At 39.2% G+C, this 17,272-nt stretch overlaps 1 protein-coding gene across 1 annotated transcript in view; it reads left to right on the top strand.

Moving 5' to 3' along the window:
* The window catches only part of TMEM200A (transmembrane protein 200A), a 71,407-nt gene extending 65,678 nt beyond the window's left edge, over nt 1–5,729 (top strand). The window contains exon 2 of the mRNA XM_027086626.1: nt 2,763–5,729. Within this exon, the coding sequence (XP_026942427.1) occupies nt 2,779–4,254 (1,476 nt within the window). The 5' untranslated portion in view covers nt 2,763–2,778 and the 3' untranslated portion in view covers nt 4,255–5,729. The remainder of the gene's footprint in view (nt 1–2,762) is intronic.
* Nucleotides 5,730–17,272: the final 11,543 nt, after the last annotated feature.

Raw genomic sequence — 17,272 nt, 5'->3', positions numbered from 1 at the left:
CTTAAACGGCCCTTGCTTTTTCTTCCTGTCTCTTCTGACTGGCTTTGCTTGCTTACAGAAGAGCCCAGTCACTCACTGCACTTTTCCACCTTCTCTCCTCATCTGTATTTCTCAAACTATTTTTTTTCTCTTCCAGCCCCTTTTCCTCTATCAGCTTCAGGAATAGAAAATGGCATCACTAGCAGAAAATGTTTTCCCAAGTTGGGGAGGACTGGGAATGTGTATGGAATGGGAATTCACCGAGGCTGCTTTTAAACCAGACGCGAGTCTTTTGCCCTTGTTTTCATTCTATTCAGAAAGAGTTTAGACAAAATTCTTATCCTGCCATTATGGAAATAATTGAGTTAGATGGCTCCTATGTAATCTAAGCATTTTTTCAAGAGCTCGAAACTGTTTTTGGTTCAAGAAAACATAGGTTGACAGTAAGCTTTGTTTTAGCCAAGGTTTGGCAAAGGTTCTAAGCTACAGTATGCATACTTTGATAAATTTCACAGACTAGAGCTAAGGGTTATAATATGGTTTGTTCTTCCAATATTCAACTAACTTTAATCTAACTTACAATTCCAACGAAGGCTGGATTTACTCACCAGCCAGTTCAGCTAGCTAAAACTATAGATACCATCCACGACCCTGTTATTTAAGGACAATTCAAAAATCATAAATAGAAATTCAAAGGGAGAGCTTGATTTTGCAAGACAGAATTCAATGCTATGAAGCAACCCTCTCAGAACTTTGCCAGAGACCTTGTGGGTCTTAAAATATTCTCTGTTTTCTACCAGCCAGATCTGGCCACTTGAGAGCTATTCATCACAAATGATGACAACCATTTTACCAAGTCACAAAATGTTGCTGTTTATTTTGGTATTAAATTTGTTCAAATTTTTAACTAGGAAAGTTAGTATAGTAATATTATGATTATATAGCAAATCTCAGGAAAAGTATTACTCCCTTACTGAGCATTTTAGCAAATATCTCTTGACACTAGCTATGTGTAAGGTATTATATTAAATATTTCTGATAATAATAATGTGGATTGAACTGGATGTTTGACCACAAGAAGTGGAAAAACTAAGACATTATAATATGGTGAGTGCCATAGAACACTTGCTAAAGTGTTCTGAGGAATGAACTCGTGTAGGAGTTTGCTTAGTGAGTCAGAGAAGGCTTTACAAAGGAAGTGGAATATCAGCGTCAGTGATTAGCCAGATGATAACATGTGAAATATGTGAAAAGGGGGATCTAGACAGATGAAACATTATTAACGGAGTCTCAAAAATGGTATCGTATGGAGTACAGGCAATATGGTTGCGTTTTAGTTTTTGTAAATGAAAGAGAGCAGCTGGAGATGAAGCTAAAGGCAGTAGTTGAATTCATGGGTTTGAAATCCCAGATTAAAACTTTGGTAGGTAGTGGAGAATATTTTATCCATTCTTCCACTCTTTAAACAACTTTGGAACTGTATTTTAGGATAATTAATCTGCCCTCAGCGTGTGAGCTTGATTGTGGAGGAAGAGAAATGGAGTTTGGAAGACCAGTTGGGAAGTTATTATAATGGTCTAGTAAGAGTTCATAAGACCTGCACTAGGCTGGGAAGAGCAGGATTGGAATGAAGGGGTAGAACTGAGAGACATTCTATAGTGAACATTTCTAGGAGTTAGAACCTGATTGGAAGATGAGAGGAAGAAGGAAGGGAGGAGTTAAAGGTAACTATGGAGAGTCAAGCCTGAGAACTGAGAGCATTGAAAAAGTCAGACAAGTCAAGTAGTATGGGTGGAAGGTGAGTCCAGCTCTGTGTGCTGTGGGATGGAAGGTGAGTTCAGCTTTGCTAGAGGAGCATCAATGTACATATATATGTCCCCCAGTGGAGAGCTGGAAATGTGAAATTGAAACTCAGGCTACAGTTTGAAATACAGACTTGGGACTCATTAGCTTAAAGGAAATGGTGGAAAGCGTGGGAGGGAAAATGAATACCAAGGGGGAGCATAAAGAGAAGATGGCCAAGGACAGGACACTGGAGGGAAGGTGGTCTACTTGTAGTTGAGAGAAGATGAGCCAGAATCGAAATAGTCAGTGAGGTCAGGGAAGAGGCAGAAGACTTAGTAGCATAAAAAGCTGGACAAGAGAGAGTTTCAAGAAAGGAAGGGTCAGGTAATATCCATGGAAAGAGAGAAGTGAGGAAGATGAGAATTGAGCAGGAAAAATTAAACGTGGTAGGTAAGTGTTCATTGGTGACCTTCACAAGAATGGTCTTAGAACTGTGAGGTGCTGGAATGTATTCTATTTGTAAATCTAGAGTTTGTTTGGGGCCTATTAAGTGTTCTGGATTTTTCTGTTTCTTTAAAATAACAGATAATGAAGGATGATGTGTGTGTGTGAGAGAGAGACAGAGACAGAGAGAGAGAGAGAGACAGAGATAGAGAATATGTGTATCTTGTGACCAAGGAACTGTTTTATATGATAAGTGATAAAATTATTTAAGTAAAATATACCTTGAGCTCACATTTCATTAATAATAGAAACACTAATTCAGCCAAAAAAGGAAATCTCCAGAATTTTACATTAGTCAATAAACAAAACTTCTACCCAAATTAAAGCCTTATTCCTCGGCCCCATTGCATTACATGAAGCAATAACAACAATATACAGCGTTGGCCAAAACGTTCGCTCGGGTTTTTCCATAACGTCTTATATAAACAAGTGCTGAACTGCTGTGCATACCTCAGAACATACTTAAGACTGTCGTCTTTTTCTCTTCTTTTCAGCATAAAAGACTGAACTATGATAGCAACTGGTGGAGTGATAACAGGCCTGGCCGCCTTGAAGAGGCAAGACTCCGCCAGATCACAGCATCATGTCAACCTCAGCCCGTCGCCTGCCGCCCAGGAGAAGAAACCGGCCAGGCGTCGACCTCGGGCCGATGTCGTGGTTGTTCGCGGCAAAATCCGGCTTTATTCCCCATCTGGTTTCTTCCTCATTTTAGGAGTCCTTATCTCCATTGTAGGAATCGCAATGGCAGTCCTTGGATATTGGCCTCAAAAAGAACGTTTTATCGATGCTGAGACGACATTGTCAACAAACGAAACTCAGGTCATCCGGAGCCAAGGTGGTGTGGTGGTTCGCTTCTTTGAGCAGCATTTGCATTCCGATAACATGAAAATGCTTGGCCCTTTCACAATGGGGATTGGCATTTTCATCTTCATTTGTGCTAACGCCATTCTTCACGAGAACCGTGACAAAGAAACAAAAGTCATACACATGAGGGATATCTATTCCACAGTCATCGACATCCACACGCTAAGAATCAAGGAGCAAAAGCATATGAATGGCATCTACCCTGGTCTAATGGGGGAAACGGAAGTAAAACAGAATGGGAACTCCTGTGCCTCGAGACTGGCAGCAAATACCATTGCTTCTTTTTCAGGTTTTAGGAGCAGTTTTCGGACGGACAGCTCTGTGGAGGAGGACGAGCTGGTGAGAAATGAAAGTAAGAGTTTTGGACATCTTATGCCACCTTTGCTCTCTGACAGCTCTAACTCTGTTTGTGGCCTCTATCCACCTCCTTCCCAGACAACTGATGATAAGACCAGTGGCCCTAAGAAATGTGAAACCAAGTCAATTGTGTCATCGTCCATCAGTACTTTTACATTGCCCGTGATCAAACTTAATAATTGCGTTATTGATGAGCCCAGTATAGATAACATCACTGAGGATGCTGACAACCTCAAAAGTAGGTCGAGGAATTTGTCAATGGACTCCCTTATGGTCCCTTTGCCCAATACCAGTCAGTCCTTCCAGCCAGTCAGTATGATGCTCCCAAGGAATAATTCCGTTGGGGAGTCACTGTCAAGTCAGTACAAGTCCTCTGCGGCCCTTGGACCTGGGGCTGGACAGCTCTTGTCTCCTGGGGATGCTAGAAGACAGTTTGGGTCCAACACATCCTTGCATTTGCTCTCGTCACACTCGAAATCCTTAGACTTAGACCGGGGTCACTCCACCTTAACCGTTCAGGCAGAACAACGGAAACATCCAAGCTGGCCTCGGTTGGATCGAAGCAACAGCAAAGGATACATGAAACTAGAGAACAAAGAGGACCCGATGGAGAGGCTGCTTGTACCCCAGGCTGCAGTCAAGAAAGACTTTACCAATAAGGAGAAGCTTCTTATGATTTCAAGGTCTCACAACAATTTGAGTTTCGAACATGATGAGTTTTTGAGTAACAACTTGAAGCGGGGAACTTCTGAAACAAGGTTTTAATGTTGAAAAAAGATCTTATTTGACAAGGCTCTATATTCTAAACCTATTTTCACCAGTGTTCCCTTGTTAAAGCCTTGGTTATAAGCCTTTTTAATCAAATGGTTTGTAGTGTATTAGACCTGGCTGCTTAATTCTGTAATGGAGATGGTTATATGTTTGGATTACTTAGGATTGCAGTACTCTATATTACTGCATATGAATTTATTTTTTTCCGTTCCCTTGAGCGCATGGGTTCTTTCATTAATATGAATACAAAATACTTCCATCCAAATTAAAGTTCCTATTCTTTACTTTAAAGTTCTTTCACGGATGGTCATATTCATGGAGCAAAGTGTCCAGTTTAGAAGAGGCAGGGTACCAAAGTGTAGACTAGAAGTGCCAAATTCAATGCTAATCTTAGGTGTCATTTTCTGAAAATTTGCTTTTATATAGGATTGGTTAAATTATTTAAAAGGAAAAAGATCTAGCTTCTGTTGCAAGCTAAATAATGTGAATCGGGTAAATTGGCTTAGTACTGAGTAGCTAATTGACAAGAATTGGTGGAGTTTGGTTGTGACTAGTACCCTGAGCTCTAGGTAGGTAGTATTTTTTTCAACATCAGTTCTATTTTAGTGATATTTTACTAAGAAACCATGTATTCAAGAGCCATGGCTGAGAATGCCAGATATTCTTAGGGGTAAATATCAAAATGCTCAGCTATAACTTTAGATATTCAGAATCAAAATTTCTTTGCAACTGACTTGAAAAATGAATGAACCAATTTAGTGTTTAGAAGTGCTATCTTGAAATAATTACATATATGAAGAAAAGATTGACTAATGAATAAAAATACATGCTAGTTAATGCTAACTAGTCTCAGTACCTTTTCCTAGCCGTCTCTCTTATCATCTAATATCCACTCACTCCCACATCCTTGTTTTCCCCCAATATCTTTTAGATCCTGTTATTTGGAAGATAATCAGCTAACCTTGACATTTCTTTTATCTTTGCATATCACTAAGTTGGTGGTTGAAGAAAATTTAGTCCTTGATACATTGCCTTGACATTTACCTTATGCTAGAAAGCCGTATGGTAACTCTGAAGACTTTCTTATGGTGTAATAGATATTTTGGATTGTGGTTCTCAGTTATTGAAGATAATAAATATTAAAATGCATTTTCCATCAGAAAATTTTCATGTTTTCCATTAAGGTAACCTAATTTTAAAAAATTGTTTGACGGAACACTCAGGAAATTTTACAAGTTTTTCCCAATGCATACACATTTCTGAACATCAGTATTGCAGTTGTTGTGGAAGAGGAGAAGGAAGATATCTTTGTATTTGTAGCTCCCCACAATTCCACCTTGTATTAGCATCACGAGCTTCCTTGGACTGAGGCACAGTGTTACTTGTTAGAACATCAAGCCTGTGTATTGTAATGGAGTGGGCTTAATACTTTACAATAAAGCATTTAATAAACCTCCAGTCTTAATACTAGTGTGTGTTCTTCATACATTTCTATTATTTTTTTAATAAAATACATTTCTGTTCAAAGTACCATTTTTCAAACTTTCAGATACGTTGTACTGAAGGTGCTTGATACCCTAGCGTCTGCATTGGGTGCTCTGGCTTTTTTCTTTTGCTTCTATTAGGTTAAAGAGCTAGGTCCATCCACCTGTTGTATTAAGCTATTTTCATATTTTGTTATTTGGATGTGATGGTTAATTTTATGTGTCAAGTTGACTGGGCTAAGGGATGTCCAGATTTCTAGGTGTGTCTGTTAGGGTGTCTCCCGAAGAGACTAGCATTTCGGTTGGTAGACTGAGTAAAGATAATTGCCCTCGCCGATGCAGGTGGATCTAATCCAATCCACCGGAGGCCTGAACAGGACAAAGAGGCAGAGGAAGGATGAATTCCCTCCCTCTACTTGAGCTGGGGCATCCACTTTCTCCTGCCCTAGGACATCAGTGCTCCTGGTCTTCAGGCCTTTGGACTCAGACTGGGACTTATGCCATTGGCTCCCTTGGTTTTTTGGTCTTTGAGTTTGGGCTAGAACTACCACTTGCTTTCCTGGGCCTCTCTAGCTTGCAGGCAGATGGCAGAGAGTAGGATTTCTTGGCTCCAGAGCCAATCCTTCAAAATAAATATATGTGTGTGTGTGTATATATATAAATGTCTGTCTATCTATCTATCCATCTATCTATCTATCTGTCTATCTATCTGATCTTCTATTGGTTTAGTTTCTCTGGAGAACGCTGACTAATACACTTAGGATGATTTTCACTTAAAATTTCATTGACTTTCAGGAAGATAACCAGATACATAGCATCTAGCAAATGTCAGTGATACTCCCAGATCTGAAAACAATGGCTCACAACACCCCTGATGTGACAAATGACTAAAGCCATATAATTTGTTCAGCTCACCCCTGAAAGAGCTCTAGCAATTTGAAGAGGATTAAACAGCATGGGTCTTGGAAGATTTGAATAAAGGAATTGGGAGCTCAAAGCAGAGATTTCTGTTCCGCCTCCACTCCATCAAAAAGCCTGAGTTTTTACTTACCAGACAAACCAAGTTTATTAAACAATAAATAATTTTCTTATTTTAAATTAATCAAAGACATGTTGCTAAGTAAAATTTTAGACGCATATGAAATAGCTGATGTCGCCATACTGACTTGATGTAATTCCACCCCAAAGCAATGGAACCTGGAATTTTAGTTAGACTCTATTTTGTGCATTTCCCTTAGGCTTTTATAAATATTGCAGATTACTTATAAACTCCATTTCTTCCTCTGGGAAACCCCAGGAATCTGGACCATGAACTAGCTGCCTCTAGTCCAAAGAGTTTCTAAGGCCTGTGGCCTATCCGGGGTATATTAGTTTGCTCAGGCTACCATACAAAATACCACAGATTGGGTGGCTTAAACAATAGAAATTTATTTTCTCCAGGTCTGAAATGCAAGATCAAGGTATTGGGCTTGTCCTGAGGCCTGTCTTCTTGGCTTGCAGAAGCTACTCTCTCACTGTGTGTCTCTGGTGTATCTTTGCCTTATGACCACACCAGTCATGTTGGATTCAGGCCCTACCCTAGAGGCCTTATTTCACCTTAATTACCTTTTAAAAGGCCCTATCTCCAAATAGGGTTACATCCTGAGGTACAGGGGGTTAGGATTTAAACAACGAATTTGGGGTTGTGCCCATCAATCACATGAGGTGTGCCCTTGAGAAGCAGGAAAGCTGCATGTTCTTAGCCTGGATTAGGTGACAAGAGCACAGTATGCCCCCAATGGCTTCGCCACCCTCGCTGTGTAGCCTTGAATAAATCACTTCATCTCTGCATTTCAATTAATTCAATTTCAATTAATTTCTTAATTTCAAGCCTTCATTCCTCAAGTGGGAAACGAGACGGGTAAGAACATAAACTTTAAAGTCCTTTCTAACTCTAAAAGTCCCGGGTTCCTGGTGCCTTGGGATGAAGATCCATTGCTATAGATTAAATGGTTTGATGCTCATAGGGGATCCAGGATGGTGCCTGCGTGGGCCCATAGCGAACACTCAACATATGTGAGCTATTACTGTCTGAAAGTGTCACCTAAGAGTTCTTCAAGCTTCACACTGCCCCCACCCTACCCCCCAAGTATACCCCCTGTGGTAGGGTGAATAAAAGTCCTCTAAAAGTGTCCATGTCCCATAGGGCAAAATGGACTTGCAACTCTAAGTTAAAGATCTTAAAGTGGGGGAGATTATCCTGGATTATTCAGGTGGACCCAGTGTAATCACAAAGGTCCTTGTAAGAAGGAAGCAGAGGAGACGATGATGTGACCCAAGCAGCTAGAGAATGGAAGGCCAAGATCCTGGCTTTAAAGATGGAGGGAGGAGCCATGAGCCGAGAAGTACAAGGAAGGAAGCTCTAGAAGCTGGTAAAACCAAGGAAGTGGATTCTGCCCTCAGCGCCTCTCTAGGAACCAGCCCTGCTGGTTGACCTTGACTTTAGCGCAGTGAAAATGATTTTGGACTTGCGGCCTCTGGAATTGTAAGAGAAGAAATACATGTCGTTTTAATCCACTATTTTTGTGTAATTTGTTACAGCAGCCATAATGAACTAATGTTTTCCCCCAGTCCAGATGAACTGCTTCAGACCCATGAGCCAGTAGTCAGCAGACTCATAAGCAGGGTCAAAGGTGTCTATACTAGGTGATGGCAGATGGCCCAAAGCAGAATGTATGGTCAATTTTAGATTTAGGTTAACACTGATAATCTTAATGTAAGTATAATCATTTAAACAAAAGTGGTAGCGCTTTTTTGAAGCAGGAAGTACTGTTTTTTATACATAATAAAAAATAGAAAACCCTATAGTTGGCTTAGAAGTAACCATCGATTATAAAAGCTTTCAGGCTCAAATTAGTGTTTCCATCTACATAATTTTAGAAGAAACAGTGGTAATCAGTAAAAATCATTAAAAAAAAACCCATTTTTAGCACAACTTTGTATCAAAGTGGATATTACGCCAGCATTTAACAATTTACTAGATGAAGATAAGTTTTTAGCTACTTGTTTTAGCAGTTCAAATTTAACCCTTTTTAATCATTACAGGAACACACCATGAATAACTAAAAGAAGTAAAATAGGTTCTTAAAAAAATCCGCCAGTTTACCGAAATTTTACTTATAGCATTTTAAATATTAAAACGTTGACCTGCCCGGTGGTATATATTCAACTGCTATGGTATTTAGATTGTTCAAAGATCTTAATCATTTGTTCCCTAAGTAGGAACCGTAAGAGCCATACACAGATTATTCTGTCTCTTACTTTCAATGAATTGCCCTGTTACCCTCCCCCCACCTTATATGGAATCCTGTTTTAGACCTTATGTCAATAATAGGGTACATAAACTTGATATAGGATCCCCATTGGATGAGTTAAGTGCTTTGTGACCTGAATTCAGACTGAAGTAATTCAGTTGGTTTCTCTCTATATGCTCTTTCTCCCAGGACAATGGCACCAGGGAAAAAAGGCCCACTTCACTGAAGCGCCTTTTACTCAATAGCTGATGTCACCTTGAAATAGTCATTTAAAAATCAAAGAATGAAATACTGCCATTTGCAGCAACATGGATGAACCTAGAGAATATCATACTAAGTGAAGTAAGTCAGAGAAAGGCAAATGTTATATGATATCACTTATATGTGAAATCTATTAATTCATTTACAAAAGAGAAACAGACACACAGACATAGAAAACAAACTTATGGTTACCAAAGGGAAAGGCGGGGAGGACAAATTAGGGGTTTGGGATTAACAGATACACACTACTATATATAAAATAAACAAGGACCTACTGTATAGCACTGGGAACTATATTCAGTATCTTGTAATAAGCTATAATAGAAAAGAATCTGAAAAAATATGTATATATCTGAATCACTTTGCTGTACACCTGAAACTAACACAATATTGTAAATGAACTATACTTCAATTAAAAAAAATTTTTTTTAATAATAAAAATCATGTCTGCTCAAGAATAGGGCTCATTAACATGACAGAATTAGGTCACTCAACCTTTATATGTTAATATAAGTCAATTCCTATTCTTGAAACACATTTCTGGTAAACTTATTTACATTTATGTTTGTTATTTGCTGACAGTATAAGAAAAGAGAAAATAAGTCATAAAGAAGATATAGGAAATCTCTGCACATAGGATCTTGTCATTCTCACTTCAGTTTGGCTATCCTCATAGTCTTAAACTTTATGTATACTCTTTCTATTGTTTCCCTCTGCTACTGGTTGATCCAGCCCTTGTTTTATACCAGAAATGATTAAGAAAATTACTTTTATTTCTGTCTCTTCCCTTATTAATTCACCATTTAATAGTTTGAGACTTCTAATAATTCTCTAGTTCTTTCTCATCACTGAAGAGTATAGACTGTGTCTCCAGGACGATGTGTACTCTACAAATTAAATGCAGAGATTTTGTTGGCAGTGCAATGGTTTACAATCTAGGCAAGGCCACAATATTTGTGGTACAAATGATAGAATACTTGCTAATAGAAACATGCCAATCTGGAATCAAGAAGCAATAAGGACATGTGAGCTGACACACAGTGGAACACACAAGGTCATGGCAGAGGCAAGACTTGAATCCAGGACTGTTGATTCCCAGTATCACCATCAATTAAAACCAAACCAAACTTTTTGAAAAAACATTTTTAAAAAACATACATTCAAAATCCAATGAATAGATTTTGGGTTTATTAGGACTGGTAAAGAGAAAAGTATCTAAAATTTCGGGCAGAAAAGGTAACTTGAATGCTTCATCACATCATAGAAGTGCGTGTGAGGTCATGGGGTGATATACTAGGGGCTGACGTTAGAGAAGGCACAGAGTTTGGAACAAGAATTTTCAATACTTATTTTATAGCTTGATTTCCTGTGTTTGATTGATTAACTATGCAACTCTGCCATGAAAATTATGCCAGTATGCCCTTCTGAGCCATTATATTATCTTTGAACAAGATCTATGGAACTAAAATGAGTCATTTGCACCCGTATCCAATAAACCACATGTACTAGAAGGAAGGCAGGAAGACAAGGGGGAGGGAAGGAAGAAGTATGGGCTCTGGGGGCTAGAGAGAGAAGAGAATGCCATATGGTTTTTCTGTTTTGTTTTGTTTTGTTTTTCTGCTTATTGAAAACTCATGCCCAGCAAAAGGCATTCCATTTACACTTTATTTTGGAATAAAACCAAGCTTATAATTTTTTTTTTTTTTTTGCAGTACGCGGGCCTCTCACTGTTGTGGCCTCTCCTGTTGCGGAGCACAGGCTCCGGACGCGCAGGCTCAGCGGCCATGGCTCACGGGCCCAGCCGCTCCGCGGCACGTGGGATCTTCCCGGACCGGGGCACGAACCCGCGTCCCCTGCATTTTTCCCTAAAGCATTTCTAAATTCCAAATGTGTTACCTTGTGTTATCAGTTACAATGTTAATAATCTGAGAAGTCACATTAACTTTCCAGCCAGTTAGTTGAAGAGTTAAGGAAATGTCTTTCAAAGGCTCTTGCATTTTATGAGTTCGCTATTATAGTCTATGACTATGTCAGGGCATTAAGAGGGCATATGAGCAAAAAATATGGAAGACATTTAGAACCTGGATCATATTCAATATAGGCTATAAATAATTGTCCTGTAAAGTGTAGCATGCTCCTTATCATTTAACAGAGAGGAATAAAATATTATCTTATGAAGTAATCTAAGTGAAATATACTCACTTTGCTGTGTGGATACTACATTGTATTCTATATTGGCTAAGAAAATATTCAGCAGCTTACAAAATAAATTTAATGTAAAACATTCTTTTCTTACTCTAGAGTTCTGGCAATGATATACACTAAGAAATTCGGACACAAATTTATTGTATATTTATAAAATTATACCAAAAGGGTCTAGTCCTACAAGTATAGCCTGCTCTCAAGTATTTAATTATTTAGTGTTTCATCTGTAGATTATTCACACTCTTCTCTTTCAACTTTTAAAATTTATTTGTATATTTTATAATTTACTTTCATTAACACAATGTTATGGTTATGTTCTCTTTGGGTGATGGGTTAAAGGAGAGGTAACATTGAGTACTGACCATTCTGCAACATAATGATAACACTGCCATGGGTTCACAGTGGAAGCAAAGGAAGAAAATCTGAGAAGGTGCTACAGTGGGGTATTCAAATTATGTATTTCATATTTGTTATTTTTGTTCTTTCACTTCTATTGCCACAGTCTACCAAGAGTTGACTCTTGGTCAGAATGGAGGTTATTGTCAATTCAGGTATGTCATTGAATTATTTGTATATTGGAAAGTTCAGGAAAATCTGGAACTGATTTAAACAAATTCTTTGTAGACTCTTTTCTCAATATTTCTATTCTTCTAGACTTCAGACTTTATTCATCAAGATGCATCAGTCTTGCACAATGCTGGTACATACTGGGCTCCCAGTGGAGACTGAGAGAATTAATTTACTTTTTGTTCATGGTGAAAAATATAGGCTGTATTTCATTGCCCTACACTTATGGATAGGTCAGTTCCCAAAAGACCCTATGATAAGAAAGGGAGAACGTATGTGTCTGGTTATAAAATTTTAAGTTTTACTAGAATATAAGGCATGGACTGGCCTATAAACCAACTGCTGGAAGATAAAGAAGGAATTAATGCAGTGGTACTCTTGGTATTTTGATCCTAGAATGAATAAGGAAAGTAATCTCAAAAGCTGTGTATATCTTTTTAAAAACATGGAACATATCAATAGAAAACTATTTTTGTAATGCAAAAGCAATTCAGTACCTGTAGAGTTGGTCAATGGCCTTTCTGAAATATTAACTTTGTATTATCTTTGTGTCCCATATACCTGCCTTTTAACTTTAATGCCCAAGCCCTATTTGAAATAAAGCAGTTATTTCCATTTCATCAATGAAACAGTTACCCAGGTATACATAATGTTTCAATTTCATGAATTTATCTGTCAAAATGATCATCTGCGGTTAGTGTTTCTAGAGAGTCGGAGGTTACAATCCATTTACCAAGGTCTTGGGATTGGTATAGCACATCTTCCTCACTCTCCAGTCTCCCAGGAATTCCAACATTACCTGAGCATGCAAATTACCTTCATTTCATAGATGTAAACCTGAAATAGAAACTTGCTCTTACTGAAATTTTATACCTATGAGCTAACAGCAGATACCAGAAGAGAGGGAAAATAGAAATTTAAGATGTAAATATCCAGGCTTCCAAGTTAAGTGAGAAGGAATCCAGATGTTATTCATTTTATTAAATACAGAAATAGATTTTTTAAAAGACTCTTAAGAATCTTATACACATTCATGAGATGCTGTTGACGGCACTGGGAACCAGCTATGAGAGCTGCCCTATCCTTAACACCCTGAAGGAACATCAAAAAGAAGGTAATGCTTTCTGGGAAGAAACAACTTGAGGTATACTCTGAAGGATTTGTATGAATCAAGGAAATAGTTCAAGGGCAATCTTTTGGAGGGAAATACCTCCAAGGTTAAGACCCAGAACCAGGGAGAAGTAAAGCCTGCAAGACACGTGGCCTGTCTGGAGCACTGAGTTTAAAATGGAGAGAACAGAAGGTAAGTTGCAAAGGAACACGGAGTTCACATTCACAATAACTTCAAAAGCCAGGCCAGGCACTGGTTCCTAGACTCATGGTAAGACCTCCTAAGCATAAGAGGAATACATCAAGGGAGGTTTTCTAGAAGTATATGCTTAATGGTGATCTGCAGAGTGGTTTGGGAAATATTGGAAGGAAGGAAAGAGTAGTTGGGACCTGGATCAAGGTAGTAGCAAGGAAAATGGGGAAATATTGATTCTCAGTCATTGTCTTACTAATTTACTGGCTTCATTTGTCTGTTTTTCTCTCCCTCATCTTTGGTTTCTTGGACAACATATCCTCCTGACTTTTTTTCCTGCTTTGCTAGTCCCTTCTTCTCAGTCTCCATGGCTGGTCTTTCCCTTTCTTCACTAACATTGGAGTGTTCTAGGGCTCATTCCTTGGTTCTCCTCTCTTCTGGATCTACCCTCACTCACTTGGTGATCAGATGGCTTTTTAAAACATCTCATGCCCATGACTCCCAAACTCTCCCTTTTATTCAGACTCTTGTCTTTTCCACTTGGCTGTCTACTAGACAAATGAAAGTTGACATATCAAAATTGAACTCCCATCTTCCTCTAAACCTGGTCTATCTGTAGTCTTCCCCTTCTCAGTTGATGGTGACTCCCTCATTCCATTTGCTTAGCCCCAAAACCTTACCATCATCATTGATTCTAGTTTTTATTTCATTACACACACCCAATATTTCAGCAAATGCTGTGGGCTCTGCCCTCAACATATATAATCCAAACATTTCTTACCCACCTTCACTGTTTACTTCATCATCTTATCTCATCTGGAATTCTGAAATACCCACATAACTAGTCTTCCTACTTCCACCCTGGAGTGTAGTCTATTCTCAACATGGCAGCTGGATTAGTCATGTCACTTGTCTTCTCATGCCCTGCCGTGGCTTCCCAGCCCTGGCAGGACCTACATAATCTGTCCCTTGTTACACCTCCAGCCTCATCTATTACTACCTGCCTCACTCAGCTCCACCCACTCACTTTCCTTCCTGATCATTGAACAGAACAAGCATTTGCCCGTCTCAAGGCTTTCCACGGTGTGTGCCTTTTGCCTAGAATGCTATTCCTTCAATATCTGCGCCTGCCAGAAATCGAGTGGCATGACGTTCCTGGGGCTTCCTTGAGCCCCTTCTTCATTTCAGAGCCTGAGATAAGTATTTATGGTTTACTCTTTTCTCATGCTCTCTTTCTTCCCCTGTCCCCACTAGGCATAGCTTGAATTCGCATCTGGGTCCTGACTCATTTGGACAATGGATGCTGATTCCTACCAGAGCCGTCTTCCACATCTCTCTCTCCTGCTCTTCCTGCCAGTTACTATAGTCCCTGTTTATTTAGTCTCTCATTCGTGTCTAGGTTTTTCCTTTTGATTTGACACCCCAAGCTCCTGCTTCACCTTTGCTTTCAGGACTTTCTTCAACTATTATTCATACATTTAAAATTATTTGCATGGCATTACTGGTTATGGAAACAATCTTTAGTCATTATTTTTAAAAAACACACACATTCCAACAAAATGGAACTGTAGAACTTAGAAAGTGAAATATCTCCCATGATTGCACTCTCGGATAGCCACGGTAACAATCACTTTCAGAGAGCCCAGGGTGCACTAGGCATTGTGTTAAGTGCTGTAAAAACAAAGCAAAATAAGACATTGCCTGTCCTTCAAGGAGTTTACAAGCTCAAATAACCAAGTTCTCCTTTGCTGCATGGGAATAGCCACTGTGCTATGACCTTTAGCTCACACCTTGCTCTGGACACTACCAGATGGTATCTACCACCCACTCTGTAGATACCCGTGCTAGCCCTGCAGATACACAGAACCACCTGCTGACAGCAAGAGAGACGAGGAGGTGGAAACAATGGGCTTAGAGTGAAGAGGCTGGATGAGGCCAGGAAGACCAAAGGCAAACAGTTTTGAAAAGACTGTTTCTGAGATGATCTAGAAACTGAAAAATTGTCAAGTCATCTATACTTGAATGGATTTGAGTATATTCTAAGTTTCTTTCTTTCTCAGTGACAGATCTTCTCAGAACTTTAAAAATCATTATTTTAAAAAAAGTCCCTTAAGCCGAAACAAAGTCTTCTCAAAACAGAAATAGACTCACAGACTTAGAGAACGAACTTATGGTAGGGAGTTTGGGATTGACACGTGTGCACTGCTATGCTTAGAGTGGATAACCAACAAGGACCTACCACTGTATGGCACAGGGAACCCTGCTCGATATTATGTAACAACCTAAATGGGAGGAGAATTTGAAAAAGAATAGTTACATGTATATGTATAACTGAATCACTTTGCTGTATATCAGCATTGTTAATCAACTATACTCCAATATAAAATAAAAAGTTAAAAAAAACACAACTTGAGAAGCAGAGTGGCACACAGTCTTAACTACACCTGAAAAAGCATCCAGGCTAGGAGGGGTACTTGACCCAACCCAAGGGGGCCCTAGGAAATTTTTAACACATGTCTGTTTGCAAGTCAGCCTTTGCTACTCTCCTCTTCCTATCTCTACACGTGGCTCTTTGGAACAATATCCTCCATCCTCTGTGCTTCCAAGAGGAAAAGATCTAAAATGATAATTCATGCTAGTTAACTGATGAATTGATTACACTTTGATTTTTAGCCTTTTTATCTCTAACTGTGGAATGAATGTCTTTGTTCTCCCAAAATTATCCCAGTCTTTGCAAGAAGTTGGGGCAGAGGGAAATAATACTTCTGCAGGCTCTACTCTTCTTGAAACTTCTTTCTCAAGAAGGGAAAACCAGGGCTGGCTTAGCTGCCAGAGAACTTTTCCAGGAATTGCTGGGAATGGAGGAGCTGAAGTCCCAGATCACCTGTTCTTCTAGGACCTAGAACCAGTCTTCATTCCCTCCATGCCAGCCCCTCCCCCAACTCCTCCTCGTCTCTTCTCCGCCTGAATTTGGATTCCATTCTATCTTCTCAACCCTTCGCCTCATTTTCTCCTCCAACTTCCTACCTCTCTATTCCAAGTCTCCTGAGCATATGATTTATGGTTTTCATTACCACTACAGACTGACCTAAGCCAATGTGGGCGCAAACAACCATGAAGTTCTGGGTCTGAAAATTAAACTGACAAAGGCAGATTAACAGGCGAAAAACATACAAATTTTATTAAATTTTTACATGTACATGGGAAACTTCCCAAGAGAATGAAGACACCTGAAGAAATGACCAGAGCAGGACGATTTTATAGCCCTTTTAGACAAAGAAACAATAAATATGAGAAGAATTGACAAGACAAAGGGGTTTGGGCTGGGGATAGTAAATGATGAAATAACAAAACTTGTTCATACAGCCTTTCAGCCCTATGCTCCCTATCAGTGGGGACATGTAGGGAACATAAGAATGTCCCTGTCCTTCCAGATACAGAGAGGGTGCCTTTCGCATGGGACATTTATCTCCTGCTTTCAGGGAAAATAATGTGAGTGGAGGGTATCAGAGTGACCTTCCTGCTTCTGCCGTTTTCTCAAATTTCCTCATCTTAAGATATTCAATATGCCGAGATGCCATATTTTGGGGTAGCGTGTCCTGAACCCCCTCAATATCCTCCATGACAGTTTCACTCAAGGCAGACACGACAACGATCTAACTAAGGGGTTCTCAAACTTTGGGGGCTCAGGAACCTTTATATTCTTAAAATTTATTGAAGACTGCAAAGAGATTTTGTGTATGTATCTTATATCTATGGGTATTTATTGCATTGGAAGATAAAACTGAGAACTTAAAAAAATATAAACACACCTTCCTCTAGCTGCCAGAGCAATGATGTTTTCACATATCATGGAGACTCTGGAAAACTCCACTGTATACCCATCAAGGAATGAGAGT

Source organism: Aethalodelphis obliquidens, unplaced genomic scaffold (genome assembly GCF_003676395.1).
Source record: "Aethalodelphis obliquidens isolate GAN/ISIS:26980383/991018 unplaced genomic scaffold, ASM367639v1 scaffold3, whole genome shotgun sequence".
Classification (NCBI taxonomy): domain Eukaryota; kingdom Metazoa; phylum Chordata; class Mammalia; order Artiodactyla; family Delphinidae; genus Aethalodelphis; species Aethalodelphis obliquidens.
The sequence above is the reverse complement of the archived record's forward strand: the minus strand, read 5'-3'. Positions and strand labels throughout refer to the sequence as shown.